This window comes from Salvia miltiorrhiza, chromosome 3 (genome assembly GCF_028751815.1).
Source record: "Salvia miltiorrhiza cultivar Shanhuang (shh) chromosome 3, IMPLAD_Smil_shh, whole genome shotgun sequence".
Classification (NCBI taxonomy): domain Eukaryota; kingdom Viridiplantae; phylum Streptophyta; class Magnoliopsida; order Lamiales; family Lamiaceae; genus Salvia; species Salvia miltiorrhiza.
In genome coordinates, this window is record NC_080389.1 from 60,984,446 (window position 1) to 61,005,640 (window position 21,195).

The following is a 21,195-nucleotide window of genomic DNA, read 5'->3' on the forward strand; positions in this document are numbered from 1 at the left end:
ATATTATAAAATATAAGTAACATTTTGAAATACTAAAATAAGGGTGAGACATAAATACAAGAATGCAGCAATGTTAATATATGCGGTAATTAAATAAAGAGTCTTTTTTTGTACTAGTTGGGAGTATCTGTTTTTGTTTTTATTTATTTGTGGAGAGGAGTTGGCCAGTTGGAAAATAAGAATTGATAATTTGTTGCATTTCTGCAATTGTTTACTGGATTTGATGCATAAAAAATTAGACAGCCCATCTAGTACCATCAATGCTTGAAGGTCCACAAAGCTTAATTGGGCTTCCCCACTACCCAAAATGTAGGCCCAATTTCAGCAATTTTATAAGCTAGTGTATAAGAATAATTCTATTCATAACTCTCGTGTGCTCCCATCTTATATAAAACATAAAAATAAATAGAATATATATATATAGGGATAAGTTCCATAAAAACGGATATATAAGTAGAGAATGGAGAAATATTGGACATGTCAGTAAATGCGATTGAACATATCAATAATTTTGTTGAACGTTCGAGGTTTTTTGGGGTTCAAATCATGTATATGTTCAACACAATTCTCGTTAAACATTAAACGAACGATTGTTAACCGTTAGATTAGATAAGATCCACGCATGAGATTTGATCTCCTTTCTCTGAAATTATTTGTGTTTTTATTGAACTTTCTCCTATATATATATATATATACCCTATAAAACATAAAATAGGAAACTAAAAGACACCTCTACTTGTAATTTAACACGTAGGATGTAGACTTATAGAGATATAAATAGGGGTTATGAATAAATCTAATGTCTTTTCTTTTCTACAGTAAAATCTCATGTTTTTCTTATACGAAACTATTACTCCCTCTGTTTACAAAAATAGATCAGATTTGTTATTTTAATTCGTCTACAGAAAGATTTCATAAATTATTTTTAATAATAATTTGTGAGTCTCTTTCTCGAATTTTCACTAACTAACTCGTGGGCTTATTTCTCCGTTCACTAATTTAAATAATTTTTTCAAATTTTCTTACTTTGTGAACCCCTTTTTCCACTCATTAAATAAATAACATAAATTTTTTTAAAATTCATGTCACTCTATCTTAAGAGTTAAGACATCTTTTCGTAGACGGAGGGAGTACTATATTAAATAGATGTTGGTATATTAACCATAAGTGTGATTTGAATCTATAAACTCTCGATTATAGGATCATTCACCTCATTAAATTGATCAATTTCAAAATTAAACTCTATCTATGTTTTACACTTGTCATCTCAACCTTTCCAATCACTGAAACAATCACCTAGATCATTACCTAACACACACTCAAATAGGGTAAGGACCATGAAAATCACTTAGGATCATAGTGTATGCTTTTACGATACACTCACCTAAATAGTAAAATAGAGACTAACGTGTTATCTTTTTAAAACTGACATTTTATAATTTCTTGCTTCTTGTGGATCCTTTCCTTAATTTTTCTCTATTTTTTACACTGGAATTTGATTTTTATTCTATATTTATGCTAATTACAAATTCGGCTCTTTTGAATTTACTCAAAACTTACTTTTTGTACTATTAATTTCTTCGTTTCTTAAGTAAATCTATCAATTGTATATATCAATTATATAATTTGTTTTCTTTTTTGAGTGAATTATTACTATATGACATATTTGCTAGTCCGAACTACTATTTGTTCATGGACCTTTTTTTCTTTGACTCTTAACTTATTTTTAAGGAAAATTAAATTATCAATAATCATTTTAACTTTACCATTAGTTTAAATTATTTCACATGATTTTTACTTGCTTCTTGACATGTTTGTTAAGATATATAACGTGCATGTTTTGATTTGTTTTATAGTTCTACATATTGACGATTTTTTTTTTAACAAAGCAAATAATTTTTTTATTATTAAAATTAAACAATAGTAGCAACTAGCAAGTAGGAAATAATGTAAGATCTACCAACCATTTCTCTTGCATGATCTTGACCCAGCAAATTAAAAGTCTCAAAGATTGTACAGTTTGTTGAATATAACAACGATGCTTCATAAGATAGATCAATAATCCCAACAACAACATTTTTTTTAGATTGCACACGCAAATTAACTTGATAATGAATTTGTCAAAAATCCAAAAAATTGAGTACTTTATTAGGTTAAAATTAAATCTTAGGTTCGAATCTAATAAATATTTATATGGGTCTCATCATATTAGACTAATATTGCATAAAAACGTAACTTTAATTTACCCATTAGACACCAAATATAATTAATGATTATGGGTCCCATAAATTCGAAAAAAAACAAAACAAAAAACAGACAAACAAACTCATACATTTATGTGAAGTTTTAGGCAGTTGGAAAAATCAATATTTGGTGTGGGTCTTGGTTTGATCTGTTTTCATCCTTTAGAAATGATCATCACACATTTCACGATAATATAATTAGTCAAAACTGATAAATATTTAATTTAATCAACGTGACACGATGCTGTCCGACTATTTTTAAGTTGAATTATTTATACAATTTAATTTCAAGCAACTCATTGTCAATGTATATACAGTTAATTTCTAATTCATTAAATTAATCTAACCCGTCGAAATTCGACGAAAATTATTTTATGTCATCATTTATAATTATTTTATGTTATTTTTATTACTATAGCATATGAAATAGTTTATATATATAAATTATTTTATGTCATCATTTATAATTATTTTATGTTATTTTTATTACTATATAGCATATGAAATAGTTTATATATAAACTATTTCTTTAAATAATTTGATATGATCAAATTAAATTAGTAGTACAATATTTGAAATAATATTAATCTTAATCACTTTCGTCAATTAAATGTAGGTTGTGATAATAGAAATACATTTTTATATAAATATTCATTTGATGATGTTTATAAAAAGTTGATGTGGGATTGAATATTTTAGAAGAAAAAAATATGTAAATTTGAAGTATGATATAATGTACGATTGATGTGTCGCATCTGCTGTTAATCGTATATCGATAATATTACTCTCTCCGTCCCTCAAATATATATATATTTTTTTCTATTTTGGTTCGTCCCCAAAACATCTTCCTAACCTATTTTCGGAAACAATTTCACTTTTTGTGGGACTCGTTCTACACTTTCTCCACTTATCAAATACATAACTATCTTTTATTAAAATATGTGTCATCCTCTCTTAGGAAGTTGTTTGGGGGACGGAAGGAGTATTAAGTTTGTTCAAATTCTTTAAATTTGACGGATAAGGAATAATTTAATTAAATATATGTCATCTGAGTATCATCTCATATGGACCTAGTAAGACCAGATCATCAAATGAAGCTCTAAAGATCGCATATGACATTTGAACGTCAAAATTTTGAAAACCATATTCTTTTGAGTTTGAAATACCACATCTGAATTTTGAGCATCATCTTGTATGGAGCTTGAAGATTATAACTTACTTGTGAGTATCATTTTGTCTAGAGTTTGTGAAACTATAATTAAGTTATGAGAATAATCTCGTTTGGAGCTTGACATGCCATCTCTGACTTTTGAGCACCCTCTCGTGTGGAACTTGGAAAATCACAACTTAGTTTTGAGCATCATATCTTGTCTGAAACTTAAAATGCCATAATTGAATTTTGAGCATTATCTTGTCTGAAGTTTGAAAGACCATAACTGACTTGTGAGCATCATCTCGTCTAGAGTTTGAAAAATCATAATTGAGTAGGATTTATTTTGCTATTATTTATATATATATATATTGGGCATAGGCATGTATTTTATTTATTTATAACATTTAGTTGAAGAATATCTTTTCTAAAAAATGAATTGACATTTGAATTGATTGTTTTTCGTGGATTAATTTATTGGTATACTTTATTTAAGTTTTAGTCACACTTGGAACAATCTCAATTAAGTTGATATAAGAATTCCTATTTTGGATGCCATCATTTTATTAAGTTAATTTTTTTGGGTGAAAAAAAGATGGATTGTGAGGCATGATGAGTTCTTGTTGGTCATTGAGTTTATATATAAGAAAAGTTGGTATGAGGTTAAGAGGGATTTCAGGCGTTTGAAAACAGACGAATGGACCCTCGAAGCGCTAATGTGTTTTAATTTGGCTGAAAAAATAGAAGGCCGTAAGTTATATAATGGTTCCGATAATCAAATGGATATGTAGAATTTATAATTAAATGAACATGTTGGATTTATCTAATAGTTTTATACGATTATTTAATAGTACAGACTTTTTATTGGTCATTGAGTTTATATATATAAGAAAAGTTGGTATGAGGTTAAGAGGGATTTCAGGCGTTAGAAAACAAACGAATGGACCATCCAAGTGCTAATGAGTTATATAATGGTTCCGATAATCAAATGGATATGTAGGATTTATAATTAAATGGATATGTTGGATTCATGGAGTGATTATACGATGCCACGTACTAATGTAGTTATATAATGGTTCTGATAATCAAATGGATTTGTAGGATTTGTTATTAAATGGATATGTTGAATTTATCTAATAATTTTATACGATTATTTAATCATACAGACTTTATCTAATAGTTTTATACGATTATTTAATAGTATATAATTTATCTATAAATTTATATGATTATTTAATAATTTTAAATGTAAAAATTGAATAAATAAATAAGAATTAATGAGAATTGAGTAAAATTAGAATGGAGTGATTATACGATGCCACGTAGGATAAGATTTATTTTGCTATAATGTAAAAATTGACTAGAAATATATAAATAAATAAGAATGAATGAGAATTGAGGAAAATTAAAATGGAGTGATTATACGATGCCACGTAGGATAAGATTTAGTATTTTGCTATTATATATAGGTTATTCCCCCCTGCCCTTTTTCCCCACTTGTATTATTTTATTGAGCTGAGTTTTGCACATCATTGCTCGTAACAATCTGTTACGTAATAACTCAAAATCAATCTTTCCACAATCACCATGTTGATATGTTGATTATTCAACTACGTACAAAAAAGGGATTTAAATATAATTTCAACCTTTGTTTGTTTAAACTTATAATAAAACTAATGTTATGTAATATGCACATTTACGTATTAAATAAATTAATATAAATCGGATTATGATGTACGTAGAATACACGGCTCAAAGTGATTTTTAAAATAATTTAACGTAAAAATTGAGATATAATTAGGGATGGCAATCTACCCGCGGGTAGCGGGTATCCGCGAAAACCCGCACCCATAAGGGTAGGGTTTGGATACCATTTGATATCCACGGATAGTTTCGTGGGTGCAATTCACTATCCATTTAGTTCGTGGGTATGGGTTTGGATACTTACTATCCATACCCGCGAAACCCGTTTACCCGCCAAAAATACCCGCTAATTATCCGTCAATTACCCGTCAAATATCCATAAAAAAATTCATAAAATATGGGCCTTGAATATATATTTTAATGTTATGGGCTAGCATATTATATTTGAAAATAGGCCCAAATAAAAATTGAAGGAAGACCCAAGCTCTAATACTATTATATTTGAAATCAACTTGAAGGTATGTAAATTTATAATTATAATTAATCTTTTATTTCATATATCTAATGTAAATAATTGCTTATTTCATAGGTCAAGGAAAGAATGGAAGCTTTTGGACTTGTCTTGAAGATGAAGAAGAAGAGTTCAATGAATAGGATTCTATTTCTACTGTCGAGCAATTATAGACTTTGTTCTTTGTTGGATTTTTTATTTTAGTTGATGAATTTGAACATTGTTATTTGTGAATTTGAATTTAAACATTGTTCTTTGTGGATTTGAACTATGATATTTGTGTTGATTTTTTTTTTCTATTAAATTTGTTGTAAATTAATATTTAAATTCTATTTCGTGGGTATCCAGCGGATAGTAGGTATCCGGCGGATAGTGGGTATCCGGCGGATAACGAGTATCCGTCGGATAGTGGGTGACGGATACCCGTCGGATAGCGGGTTTCGCGGATACCCGACGGGTAGTGGGTATCCGCGGATAGTGGGTTTGGATACCATTTGATATCCATGGATAGTTTCGTGGATAGCAACCACTATCCATTTAGTTCGTGGGTATGGGTATGGATAGTCACTATCCATACCCATCGTACCCGATTGCCATCCCTAGATATAATATGATTAAGTACTCACCGCCACCGCAGCATGTTAAGAGAGCAGTGAGTTCTTGTATATGAAGCTTCAAATCGTTCTCAACTTGATCTACAAATACATGGTCAATATATGTAAAAAAAAAAAAAAAAAAAACAAATAACGCAAAAAAAAATAATTATAAAATTTAATTAAGATGGTGAAGACGACCTGATATCTTTATTATCCACTTTAATTTATGTTAAAATTGTATCTATATATTATGGTTTTCTTGTGTAAAATTATTAGAAAAGATAAATAAACGAAAATGATAAAAACCCTATTATGTATAATTAAGGGTTAATTGTATTAAAATTCATATACTTTTATAGATTTTAGTTATGTCCCATGATCTAATGCAAGATCCTAAGTGTAATATTTTTAAACGTAGTATCCATGTCACTTATATTCTGATCGGAGAACGTCGCCGTGGGAATCACAAATAATTTTTTAGTTCATGAATTTTCAGACAAAATTTATAGGTTGTGAGAAAAAAAAATCAAAATTTTAAAAGTATATGAATTTTTACGGCAATTAACCCTATAATAAAAATATATATGTTCACAAAATAGAAGCTCAATATTGTTAAAAACAATATAAATTTTAGGTTCATATATATGACTTTAAAAGTCTATAACTAAGGTATTTTATGAAAACATGCAATATTTTATTTTCTTATAAAATGGGTGACACGATCTATCGGTTCAAATGGTGTCGCATTTTCATCGATGGACACCATAATTTTCGATTGTTATATATAGATACCTCAAATTAATTAATTTAATATTTATTTTCATTGTATTCTGAATTGCATTTCCTAGCATTGTTTAGAGTCATCCAGTCTTTTGTAGAAACATCGTTCTGTAGCTACTCTTAAAAGTCATTGTATCTTAAACACTAAGGGCCTGTTTGATATGGGTTTAAAAGCAGGATAAGTTAAATTAATATGAATTTATGTAGTGTTTGATATTATGTGTTACTAATATGGTCAACTCCAGGTTTATCCCAAGACCCTAGCTTATTTTGTGGGATTAACCCACACTAATTATCCCACCTCCCCCATGGGATTAACCCACACTAATTATTCCACCCCCTCCATAGGCTACTAATTTAGGTATTTGATATGTTAATCCAACCTATTTCAATGGATACCAAACACTTTTTGGGATTAATTACCAATGATATCAAACACCCATCTGAGATTAGAAATCATGACTAATCTACACTAAATTATCAGGATAATTTATATCCTGATTAATCCAATACTGAAAATCAAACGGGCCCTAATTGTCATAGACTCCTTGCATTATTATAGACGGGGCAATTTCGTCAAAGTAAAAATAGAGTAGCCTTAACCTTAACTAGTGTTTCACCCGTGCAATGCACGGAAGAACGTATCGTATTAAAATTTCATCCGCATAAGTTTAAAAAAAATCATTAATATGAATTTTGCAAAAATTATTAAAATTAAATTCAAGATGATCTTTATTTTAAAATTTAGCAATTTACATAAAAATTTATAGAACTTTTATATATATGTAGTTGAGTAAGACATCAAATAATTAAGAAGTTTTATTGTTTAACTCGAAACACAATTAAGTCAAAAAATTATTAAAAATGAGTACAAGAGGTAATCAAACTCTTAAACGATATATCAAAATACAAACTTAATTAATTACCTCATTTGACCGAACGCAAAAGAACATGCCCTAATAATGATTTGATTAAATAAAAGAAGAGAAGAGAAAAGACCGAAATTAGGTAAATTAAAATCTCTCTCATGTTTTAGGGTATTCAAACATTGATGATGGCAAATATGTTTCCAATTTTACGTGATTGGAAATACAGAAGAATAATAATATTAATTAGAAAACATATTTGGACGCTCGCGTCTCAAACAATTTAAATCATGAATTAAATTTCAACCCCAAATCAGCCATGATCATTAATTATTGGTTTGGCGAGTTTGGCTTTGGGAATAACTACACGTGACATGATGCATTTTAATTTCTTGTTGCGACGGTAATTTAGTCGTTGGCCTTTAAATGCAGCTACCCTAAATTGCAAATTTGCTTTTTGTCTTGAAATCTATATTGAAATCATTTCATTCCCTTATGGCCTCATATTCTGTTGTTACATATATATACATATATATAATCATTTGAGTATATAAAATTTGTGAATCAACCGTCTAAGATTCGTATATGTTTTACGAAAATATTAAATATGGTACTGACATAAGCCTTGGAAAAATGATCCGCACTCTTACGTTTGCGAGGAAATACATACATAGTAACGTAACTCTCCTTAATTCAAATTACTTTGGGATATATATTACTTCAGATGTGATTGTAAAATTTTTCGAAAATGACAAATAAGAAAAGATGAGATTTATTTATTTATTTATATATGTTTATTAGAGATAAAAAGATGAGAAATTATTGGAAAATATTTTCGCACATTTACCTTAGAATAATATTATCCAACAGTGGAGAGAAAAATGAGTGAAAATGAGTTGTTCGAGAAAATATTTCACCCCGCCTAGAAATTTTTTTCCATGTAGTGTCACTTATAAATGTAATTAATAAAAATTGTGAGACATGTTGTAGTTGGGTAGTTATTATGTGTGTCACAAAAATAAAGACACGTCATGACATCTGAATGAGCTAGTAACGGTTTTTGTGACATGTAAGAGTGTAATTATTTTTATGATGTGTGAAGTGTAGCTATTCTTTAGGACATTCTAATTTATAATTAATTAGTTATTTGTGAAAAAAAATTATAATTTGTGAGTGTGTGGTAGAGAGAGAGAAAAAAATATATATTGTGACACATACATGTAACACAAATGTTTGTGATAGTTTTACATGCAACACAAATGTTTGTAATAATAATAAAAAAATTATATTTTTATATGTATCTAAAATATATAAACACATGTGTTGGTGTAATTAACTTTATTACACTTAAAAATGTAATAAATTTTGTGATGCAACTCTCGATATCACTAAAATTGTATCACTAAACAATTTTATTGTAGTGAAGGAGATAAATATATTTTACAGGTGAGTTAGCTAGTCACTAGTCAAATATCCGATGCCGAAATTTTTAATACATGCAAAACAAAATTAAATAAATTTTGAAAAGTTTATGATATTTAAAAAATAAAGTAAAGTTGAGGTAATTTATAAAACAATAAAAAAAAATGCTAAAACTGAGGTCAGAAACTTACAGAATTACAATCTAAGCTTTAAAAGTTTATTATCTTTATAAGTACTAATTTCGCCTGTGTGATGCACAAATTAAGAATAAAGTGTTTTTTTCACCTTTTTTTAAAAGATCAATAGTGATTCTCCATTTTCTCTATTAGTGACCCGAATTCTCGACCTATTAGGTAGAGGGGAAGCATCTATCTATTTAATATATTAAAGGATTATATGTTGAAGAACTTACAATCATTCTCTATCTTAGGTGACACTCTAGAATGCTTATATTTCTAATTTTCTAAATCCTTCATATTTCATGCCTCTTAAATCCAAAAAAAATATAAACGTACAAAATATAATCATAACCGTTACTTTTTATACATTTAATATCAATAACTATTTTCTTCAAATTTATCATAGAAAGTCAAATGTTTATATAATGCAATATTTTTTATACATTTAATATCAATAACTATTTTCTTCAAAATTATCATAGAAAGTCAAATGTTTATATAATGCAACGTGATTAATGGTTGGAATAAAAAGTAAACTACACCATATACTGTTTTCAAAAATCTCTATTCTCCTTCATTCTCATTTTTTCATAAGTCATAGTATCTCTTATCCACATTAATTTTTAATTAAACTCCATCATGACTAAAGACTATATAAATACGTACTTGTGTAATATCTGATCCTTTATATATTTGCACTATCAATTTAATTTGATCAATTAGTCAAATTAGATTAAAATTTTGATTAAAAAAAACTATTTAGTTGGCCAAAAGTTACAGACAAGATAATGCTCAAAAGTTTTGTAAGGTTCGAATGAGACGATGTTCATATATAAGATGGTTTTCCTATATCCGATTAACAATAAATAGATGTGTCAATCCTTCATCATATTCTATGTTAAATTTACCTAAATATTTTCTTATTTTTCTAAAATCTCCAACCTCAATTTTTATGTTATTTCATCACATAAAAATTTATATAAAAAGACAATCTGTTTTAATTCTCAACAAAAAATTAACATATAACTGACAAAAATTGTTAAGATTATTATAGTTTGAACAGTACTAGCAATTTATTTTAGTTAAATAAAAATAAAATTTTAAAATAATTAATATAAAGACCATTTTATATGCTATAATGAAAAATAATGTACAAAGTACACTAGTTTTACCAATTGAGTTGCGCTTCAATTTGTTGTTAAATTAAGGATAAAGTTACTAGCAAATACATTAATTAATTAGCAGCAAATTCAATTATTAATCCTATCAAGAGATCAATAGAAAGAAAAGCTGGTTGCCCAAGTAACATGATCTGGCCTTGAGCATTTAATTTAATTTGTCAATTAACATAATGAAGATTTAGCACCAATTTTACAAAATCAAACCACTGAAACTTTCCTCTCAATAGCGTGTGAATTGAAGCACCAATTTATCATAGAAGTTTAAACTAGCTAGCTAGCCAGTACGTGCATGGACCTCTTCTTTAAATACTCATAACTTCTTCATCCTTTTCATCATCTTCATAATCTACAACATAAATTGATTGTTACGTTATAATTTGTCATCTCCCATGACTACATCTTCCTCGAAGAAACTCCGAGCTCCAATTAATGGAAGACTAGTCACTATTCTGAGCATCGATGGAGGAGGCATTCGAGGAATCATCCCCGCCAAGATCCTCGAATTCCTCGAATCCGAACTCCAGGTAAATCCAGAATATTTTTTTTTTCTTGAAAAAATTAAAGTAAATTGAGAAGTGGAATCAATGATCAGAAATTGGACGGCGACGATGCAAGAATTGCAGACTACTTCGACGTGGTCGCGGGGACGAGCACCGGAGGGCTGGTGACGGCCATGCTGACGGCTCCTGATGCTGAAAACCGCCCCTTGTTCGCTGCTAAAGATATTGCTCCATTTTATGTACAAAATGGACTTAAGATTTTCCCAAAGAGGCATGCATGTTAATGTTTTTGTCGTGTTATTATATTAAATTTTATTTTCATTTTTTTTAGGATAGTAACTTAGATAGATTTGAAAACTATGACAAAAAATTTTGAGCCGATAAAAATAGGACACTAATTAAAAAGTAATTCACCATAAGACAATTCTCGACTAATTTTCGGCCATTTTAATTCCGAGTAAGCCCTAAACTCTTAGATAGAGATTATTATGTGGGCGCATTAATTTATTAATTAATGTCAATTTTTCAAGTTCAAAATTTTTAGTCCTATTTTCCAAATAAGGTACTATCCTAATTAAAAAACTTTCAAAACTCTTTGAATTGATGCATTATCTGATGGTTTAGAAGCTGTAAGAAGATTTGGATGAAATGGGATTGTTGTTTAAGCTGCAGTGGGCTGCTGGGATCAGTGGGTGCATTAGTGGGGCCCAAATACGACGGTGAATATTTACGTAAGTTATTAAGGGATGCTTTGGGTCAGACTCGGCTGCATCACACCTTAACCAAAGTTGTTATACCAACATTTGATATCAAGAATATGCAGCCCACAATCTTCTCCTCCTACGAGGTCTCTCTCTCTCTCATCTCTCACGTTTTTTGCATTTGTTGCATGGGAAATTAATCAATTGAAGAATTAATGAGCTATGCTTAATTTTCATATATCGAGTAATTTATATACAGAAGTTAAGAAAAAAAATTAGGATAATTAATGAGCATTTATGAAGCAGGTGAAGAATGTGGGCTACAAGAACGCGCTACTATCCGACATATGCATCGCCACCTCCGCCGCGCCCACATATTTCCCGCCCCATCATTTCACCGACACCGATGATTCCGGCCACTCTTGGGATTTCAATCTCATCGACGGCGGCGTCGCTGCCAACAACCCGGTACGTAGTTGTCTCTCTCTCACACACACACACGAATTATGTTGGGAAATCAGTTCCCCATCCAAACTTGGTAGAAGCAAGAAATAAGAATAAAAAATAGACACAATTTAACAACACAAGAATTTAACGTGGAAACTCCAAATCCGGAGAAAAAACCACGACCCACTTAAAAATTACTATATGATAAATTTCTACAATCACACAGTATTTCTCACCCTCTCGACTCACAACCACTACACTCTTACAAGCCTTTGAAAACCTCTCACCCCTCTAAAATAAAGAGCAAGGAATTTCAAACTAGAAGTAATCACAAGACTAAAGGTAGTGATTGGTGCATTTGTATCAAAGACCTTGGAACTCCTTAAATAGCCTAAGGGTCTCCACCTACTTTGATAGCAAAACCAATGTGGGACAAAATCCCCACTTTCATTTTAACACAATTCCAACAATCTCCACCTTGTTAAAAATGAAAGAAAAACACCATTGTCTTCACCGACAATTATGATTCTTATCACAAAGAACCATCATCCTCAAAAGAGAATAAACCTACTCCACCAATGAGTAGAACACTTAGAATAAACCATTCTAAGAATTTTACTTCGGCACATGTCGAAAAAACCTTGCTGAAATTTTGGTGCAACCTTCTAGCTTTTGGCCCTCCTAGAAGTCATCAGCCATCGACATACTTTTCACCACACACCTGCATCCATGCCAAAAAACCATGCACATGTGGTCCAACTAACATCGTCACATCCTCTATCATGGCCATTGGACATGCCATAAGGATATTCATGTCCTCAAAGGACATCATCAAACACGATGTTAGCTGCTTGTTCGGAGCTTTCTGCCGAATCCGCTCCACCTTGACGAGCTCCACCTGGACAGTTTCGCTTCGTATGGCCGGGTTTTCCGCACCTCCAACAAACAACGCCCTTGGAGTCTTTCTTCCTCCCTCTGCTAAAGGCCACCATTGCTGAATTTTCCGATGAAGGACGTCCTTCACTCATCAGCCTTCTTTCTTCCAAAAGAAGTTTGCCCGTGACTTCAGCAAAGACCAGAGTTTCCTTCCCATAAACTAATATTGGCTTCATGTGTTCATAGGAACGTGGAAGAGACAAGATGAGTCTCAACGCCTTATCCTCATCTTCAATTTTCGCTCCAATACTCTCCAGTTCAGAGATAATGCCATTGAGAATACTCAAGTGATCTGAAATCTTCACACCTTCATCTATCCGTAAGGTATGAAATTGTTCCTTCAAATACAACCGATTCGAGATGCCTTTTGCTTGGTACAGAGCTTCCAGCTTTTCCCAAAGCTCCTTCGCACTCGAAATCCCATGTACATTTGCAAGTACATTCTTGGCCAAGCAGAGACGAATTGTGCTTGCCGCCTTCAGATCCAGATCCTCCCAATCTTCATCTCTCATACCGGACTTGTTGTTTGCGTCATCATCTGCACCGGGCTTTTTGACTGCACTCGGACTTCCTTTCAGGGCCTTGTGTAACCCAAATTGTATCAGCACATCCTTGACTTGCACTTGCCACAAGCCAAAATTTATTATTCCATCGAATTTCTCCACGTCGAACTTCATTTGGACTTGAAGTTGACTTGACGTACCGCTTCTCCACCAAAATGAACAGTCGTCTCGCAAGAGACACCCCGCCCGGATCTTTCTCAAGAAATCCTTTCTGATGTGGAAGATCAGACAATGCTGCAACCACAGAGCATACTTGGAATATCAAGAGACCTCAGCCAGGCTCTGATACCAATTGTTGGGAAATCAGTTCCCCATCCAAACTTGGTAGAAGCAAGAAATAAGAATAAAAAATAGACACAATTTAACAACACAAGAATTTAACGTGGAAACTCCAAATCCGGAGAAAAAACCACGACCCACTTAAAAATTACTATATGATAAATTTCTACAATCACACAGTATTTCTCACCCTCTCGACTCACAACCACTACACTCTTACAAGCCTTTGAAAACCTCTCACCCCTCTAAAATAAAGAGCAAGGAATTTCAAACTAGAAGTAATCACAAGACTAAAGGTAGTGATTGGTGCATTTGTATCAAAGACCTTGGAACTCCTTAAATAGCCTAAGGGTCTCCATCTACTTTGATAGCAAAACCAATGTGGGACAAAATCCCCACTTTCATTTTAACACAATTCCAACAAATTATAGACTAATTAATTATTACTACAATAAAAAAATTTAGTGTAGTAACACAAATTTTAATGACAATGTATAAAATTTATTACATTTTTAAATATAATAAAGTTTAACTACACTCAAATATATATCTACTTTAACACCTAAAAATATAAGTAAATTTTGTTACATTTAAAATTGTAATGTATGCTTGATGCGAAAAATAAAATTGTGAGAAATATGATATGACCTAATGGCTGGATGGAGTCAGGGGAAGCATCTTACCAACTGAGGTGTTGTAATGTATGCTCGATTTGAAAAATAAAATTGTGAGAAATATGATATTGACCTAATGGCTGGATGGAGTTAAGGGAAGCGTCTTACCAACTGAGGTGCGCTTCGTTGCAGACGTTGGTTGCAGTGAGGGAAGTGACAAAAGAAGTGGTGAGAGGGAGCGAAGATTTCTTCCCTATTCAGCCTCTGGACTGCACAAAGCTGCTGGTGATCTCGCTGGGCACAGGAAACGCCAAACGGGAGGAGAAATACACAGCAGAAATGGCGTCGAAATGGGGGGTGGTGAACTGGATCATTCAAGGAAATTCCACACCAATAATTGATATCTACAACCAAGCAAGCGCAGATATGGTCGATTATTTCTTATCTGTGCTATTTCAGGCTCTTCGTTCCCAACAGAATTATCTCCGCATTCAGGTATCCATATATATATATATATATTTCCACTTCAAATATAATTGTTCACAAATATTAATGAATTTGTAATAACTGCACGCGCAGGCAGATAATTTAACCGGAGATAACTCCGCCGTCGACGTTGCGACGGAGGATAATCTGAATGATCTCGTCGGAATCGGGGAAGGTTTGCTGAACGCTCCCTTCTCCAGAATTAATCTGCAAACAGGAAATACTGAGCCTGTTATTGGTGGAGGCACAAATCAGGATATTTTGATTAAGTAATTAATTTACTCAATATTTTCAATATTTTTTAAGTAAGGTATACCTATATCTTTTCTTTCTTTTTTTTAATGTTTTTTTTTTTATAATGTACTGCAGGTTTGCAAAAATGCTCTCTGATGAACAGAAATTCCGGCAGTCGAAATCACTGCAGAAAAACTAGAGGGGATGATATTTATATTATTACTATATTATTGATTGTAATATGTAATTTAATAACTCTCAGTTCAGTATATATGAAGATTTATTATTTCTTTTGTTTGAAATAATACTTCCTAGTAATTGGTATATATGGAAGAGTACTTAAACTATTATTGTCATGGTTTATTTATTTTTCTTTGTTATATTATTTCTGTTTTCGTGAAATTCATCGATTTTGCGATCCATGACCTTAGCTAGCAAGTTATATAATATTTCGTTTGGGACTGAACTGAATCACGGGATCATTTCAACTGATCAATTCAAATCCCTCTTCTTATATGTTGAAAAGATTAAAAAAGATAAACAAAAATGTTTCATTTGGGTTTCAGTTTAGAGTTAGAATTATGTTCCTGGTATATATTACGATTTTAATTCTTTTTTAAGAAAAACACGTAAGATTTCTTCTTAATCCCGATGTACAATGTATCTAATAGTTAGGAGCTGGGATGAAAAACTCGACTTTTAAATTATTACATTATAAAAAAAATATTAAAATTTGTTAGACCATGAGCTATTCGATTTGCCTCTTTTCAAACATGACAAAAACCCAAAACCACATGGCATTCATGATAGCAACTTAGCAAGCTTATTGGAGTAACGCTCACAAGCATATCTTGTGATTTTAATTAATCGTGAAAATAGTCGCGTATGTATATACTATTTATATTAGTTAATTAAAATCACATATCTGTCCAAGATATATTTGGAAACTTAATGAAGTTAAATGGAATATGACATTATTTCTTAACTTAAAAATAGAAAAATATAGCAACGTTTTACTTAATATATATAGCACCTAATCTACGACAGTGCTATCGAAAGGGATTAATATGCATGTATAATGTAGTTATTAGTAATACGACTCCTATTCCTAATCGGGCTACGGATTAATTAATAGTAGGGCCCAAACCATGAGGTCCACAACGACGTCTACGTGCGACGTGCAAAAATAAATAACAAAAAGTACTAAATAATAAACACAATTAATTTTTTTGAGGAATAAAAAAAAGAGAAAAACTATTCAAATCTTGAAAAAAAAAATGTGCTCTTAATAATAAGTTAATCGTTTAAGAAAACTTTGGTGTGACGAAACGAACTATCTAGCTGTCTTATAAATATTTTTTTGAGGGAATTACTATCTTATACTCTCTCCGTTCGCGATATTATTTCCACTTCTATTTATAGAAACATGGTCTATAAACTTTCACTCATAATAATAGTGGGACTCAAACTTCATTCACTACATATCCACTATTTACTTTTCTTAAAACTCGCGCCGTTCACAATATGGAAACGATATTGCGGACACGGAGGGAGTAGTATTTTAATTGTATTTTATGGAGTAACATTCAGCGTGGCAAAGTTGAAGCAGAAGTTAGAACACGCTGTCTTAAGTGGGCCCTCTATGACGTCATAGGGAGTGCATGACGTGGCGTATGGCGGCCCAGAGCAAGGCTGCGTCCAAGCATAGAAAGCCCAACTATTTGGTCAGCAATTAATACCAATACATAGTCGTTATCTTAAAAAAATTAAAAGTGAGAAAAATAGTCTAATTTAGGGTTTCTCTCTCTAGGGTTCGAAAATTTCATGCCTACGTGATCGCTTCTGTGTGTTCATCTCGCATTGATGCATCTGAACTTGGGTTGCTGCGGGCTGTTAGGGTTTATGTGGCGACGATGGTGGTCTGGAGATGAATGAATCAAGTCGAGTCGAATTAAGTATTGTGAAATAAGAGATCAATTCGATCGTTTATTATTAAATTAAGTTTGAGTTTAATCTAATGAAACAAATTAAGTAAATACATATTTAAATTCGGAGTCTCATCATTTTCTTAGAAACTATATAAAAAGTAATTTTCAAAAACACACAACATACTAATTCAAGCATATCATTTTGTTGTACAAATAAGGTTGATCTTAAAATGATAAGTTGATGAACATGAATTCATTAATACTTTCTAGTTTGATCATAAATGTTGAAGTCAGAAGTAGTATTATTAAGTTTAATTCGTTTATAGCGACAAGTTGTGACAAAGAAAGTTTGAACAAAAATAATTAAATTCAGTCTCACAAACCGTGCCAGTCATGATGTAAAGGATCATAAAAAAATTGGCTCAAGTTAACTGCTTTAAAAATAAAGCTAGGTATCTGAAGCGATCAAAATGAAAATAATATTTTGAATCACCTGCCAATTTATTATTGTATTTATATATCAAGTCAACCTAATTCGATAATCCTATTAGCTGCCAAAACGTGATTAGTCGTGTTTTAGCATTTAAAAATACCCAAATTTTATCTACATTCTTACATGATCGAACCACTAGGATTTCTTAATTAATTACGCAGAAATCGTCTCAATTTTGATGCGTGTGGACATCATGATTAATTTCTTGAACAAGTTTCCTAATTGATTAGAGAATTCTCGTCTCTATAAATACAAACCCTAGAATTGTGATTATTTCATATTTAGAGAAGTAATTGAATTAAAATTAAGAGAGACTTCAACATTCAATTCAAGGGGCAATGGCATCATCATCTTCGTTCAAGAAAATCCTACCACCAACTAATGGAAGACTCATAACGATTCTTAGCATCGATGGAGGCGGCATTCGGGGCATCATCCCCGCCAAGATCCTCGAGTTTCTCGAATCCGAGCTCCAGGTAAATCCTATTCCTATAATTAACATAATATCTTTCATGCATCGCACGAGTGCAAAACTAATAATATAACGTTTGGGATGCTCAGAAATTGGACGGCGAAGATGCTAGAATTGCGGACTACTTCGATGTCATCACGGGGACGAGCACGGGAGGGCTGATGACGGCCATGCTGGCGGCGCCGGATGCTAATAATCGACCGTTGTACCAAGCTAAAGATATTGCCCCGTTTTACGTGACCAATGGACCCTAAGATATTTCAGCAGTATGTTAATTATTGCTTTCTAAATAGTGTTACATATAGTGTAGTATCATATCATCTCTCTTTTTTTTGTTTTTATTTTTATATGTAGGGTTTTTTGTAGGCTACTTGGATCATTTGGAAGCACGCTTGGCCAATTGGGAGGGCCCAAATACAATGGGAAGTACTTACAGCAATTGTTGAGGGATGGTTTAGGAGAGAGCCGTATGCATCACACCTTAACCGATGTTGTCATCCCCACCTTTGATATCAAGCTCATGCAGCCAACTATCTTCTCCTCTTACGAGGTCTCTGTCTTCTGTGTGTTTGTGTTTTAACGACGGATTAAACGATAAAAGTTTTCGTTTTCAACGTGTTTATTTTTCGGTGTTATATACATATATATGTATGGAGTTTGGTTATAGTGAATATGACTATTTTCGTGATAAAATAATAATAACGAATAAGTTAGTATATAGGGTTGAACAAGCTGATTAATTGCAATGCATGTATAATAGTAATTCAGTTAATTGGTGAAATTTTCACTCCCATTAGAATTCAAACTCGATCAGGTTTAAATCATGAAAGATATCAAATTAATGATCAATACTTGGATCTTCACTCTTAATTACTATTTCTTTAGGATAAATCATTAGCGGCAAATTAATGAAGTGTATTTGAACCTTTTGAATTGAGAATACAGTTAGGATTGCAATATATAATTATTAATTAGTTGAATAATCAAAGTTTCCAGCCTATCAGATGCATGCATGATGCAACAGCATTTTTGTTTTTTCATAACTAATTAAATTCTCTTTCAAAAAGTCAAAACCTAAATAATACTTACTACTTTGTGAATGATCCAAATATTCCAAATTTAAACATACCCCAGATTAAGATCTAAATGTGGAATTAATTGTTGCATGACCATAATTTATTGTTGATGCAGATAAAAAATTCGCCTTACATCGACGCGCTACTATCCGACATATGCATCGGCACCTCCGCCGCGCCGACCTTCTTTCCGGCGCATCATTTCACGAACGCCGACGACTCCGGCCAGCCCTGGGATTTCAATCTCATCGACGGCGGCGTAGCTGCTAACAACCCGGTATATATATATATATCCCAATTTTAAAATTGCTTCAGTCTTCAACGCTCCAAAATTGTCTGAAACTGGAAAATATTTAATTTTCTCAGACAATTGGTGGCGATAAGAGAAGTCATGAAAGAAACGGCGAGAAGCTTCCCATGATTTCTTCCCAGTTCAGCCTCTCAACTTCGACAAATTGCTGGTGATCTCGCTGGGCACAGGATCCGCGAAGCAGGAGCAGAAATATACGGCGGAGATGGCGGCAAAATGGGGGATCTTCAGCTGGCTGATTCAGGGGAATTCCTCGCCGATAATCGACGTTTACAACCAATCGAGCAAAGACATGGTGGATTACTTCTTGCAAGTAGTTTTCCAGTCGCTTCAATCGGAAGATAATTACCTCCGCGTTCAAGTAAATATTAATTTAATTCCTGCACTTAATATTTGAAAAATAGGAGAAGAGAATAGAAGATGAATTACATATTGGATTTGTAATGCAGGATGATACGCTGACGGGGACGGCGGCCTCCATTGATGTTACGACGACGGCGAATTTGGATGAGCTGGTGAGAATTGGGGAAAACTTGTTGCAGAAGCCAGCTTCGAGAGTTAATCTGCAAACTGGAATTTCGGAGCCTATACCTAATGGAGGCACAAATCAGGATGCTTTGATCAAGTAATATATTGAGTATTTAATAATTATTTGAATTATTTTGATATTTTTGGAAACTTTCTTTAATTCGTATAATGTATAATGCAGGTTTGCGAAAATCCTTTCTGATGAACAGAAGATACGAGGGGGGTCCACTTCACAAACATCAGATTAACTAAGGAGATCATGAAGATATTTATTAAACATACGTAAAATAATTAATTGCGTATAAATTATTGAATTTTCAACTAATTCTTATTTTACACATAAATTTTAAAATCTTTATTAAAATTATTCAATTATTATTATTTTTTTCTCATTTTGCATACTCTTTCATTTTTTTCGTTGCGGTGACATGACGCGACATAAATATGACCATATGAAAAAATAGAATCGACATTGTATTGTGTAGTGGGATGAAAACCACGTCGTTTCAAGCTTTGGCTGAAAAGTGGACGAGTATGCAAAATGAAAAATATTTAATAGTTAAGCAATTTTAATGAAGATTTTGAAGTTCGTGTGCAAAATGATAATTAATTTGTTGAATGCTCAATAATTTATATGTCATTTCCTATATAAAAATATTATTTCTTCTTAATAAGAAAAGCCCGAAATAATGTAATAGAATAAACACCGCGGACTGTTTGACGGGCTCAGCGCAAAAAAATTGTTAGTTTTATAATCGTATGTAGATTATTGGCTATGTAAATATATATTACTACCTCACTTGTTAATTTGTTGTTTGATTTCAATGTACACTTTTTATTTTATTTTTCCAGATTTTTCATGAATTATATTCCTTTGTGTGGCCATTTGAAAATCAATTTGGACGCTTGAGCAATGTTTTTAAAAGATTCAGTTAAAATTAAAACGGAAAGAAGGAAAACCAAGGCGTGACAAGATGAATGATATGTTAATGCATGATCCTTTACGAGATTAAGATTTACTAGCAGGATGTTAGTGTTGAATTTAATTATATATGT

General features: G+C 31.9%; 1 protein-coding gene and 1 pseudogene across 2 annotated transcripts; both read left to right on the forward strand.

The window, feature by feature from the left end:
- The first annotated feature begins 10,889 nt into the window (after nucleotides 1-10,889).
- Nucleotides 10,890-15,679, forward strand: LOC131015128 (patatin-like protein 2). Of its 2 annotated transcripts, none has more exons than XM_057943382.1 (7): nucleotides 10,890-11,096; nucleotides 11,165-11,343; nucleotides 11,697-11,919; nucleotides 12,080-12,241; nucleotides 14,805-15,107; nucleotides 15,192-15,367; nucleotides 15,468-15,679. In XM_057943382.1, exons 1-7 carry the CDS (start codon nucleotides 10,962-10,964, stop codon nucleotides 15,529-15,531), a joined length of 1,242 nt encoding a protein of 413 aa, XP_057799365.1. In that variant the 5' UTR covers nucleotides 10,890-10,961; the 3' UTR covers nucleotides 15,532-15,679. The 2 variants fall into 2 exon arrangements, with proteins under 2 accessions (XP_057799365.1, XP_057799366.1); XM_057943383.1 differs by having other exon boundaries at nucleotides 10,894-11,096; nucleotides 11,745-11,919.
- Nucleotides 15,680-17,928: 2,249 nt separating this feature from the next.
- LOC131015129 (patatin-like protein 2) lies at nucleotides 17,929-20,982 on the forward strand (annotated as a pseudogene).
- The last annotated feature ends 213 nt before the right edge of the window (nucleotides 20,983-21,195 follow it).

Coding starts and splice junctions, on each gene's coding strand:
- LOC131015128 (XM_057943382.1), top strand. CDS start 10,962: ATGACTACATCTTCCTCGAAGAAACTCCGAGCTCCAATTAATGGAAGA. Junction 11,344..11,696: donor CTTAAGATTTTCCCAAAGAG/GCATGCATGTTA, acceptor CTGATGGTTTAG/AAGCTGTAAGAAGATTTGGA. Junction 15,368..15,467: donor AATCAGGATATTTTGATTAA/GTAATTAATTTA, acceptor AATGTACTGCAG/GTTTGCAAAAATGCTCTCTG.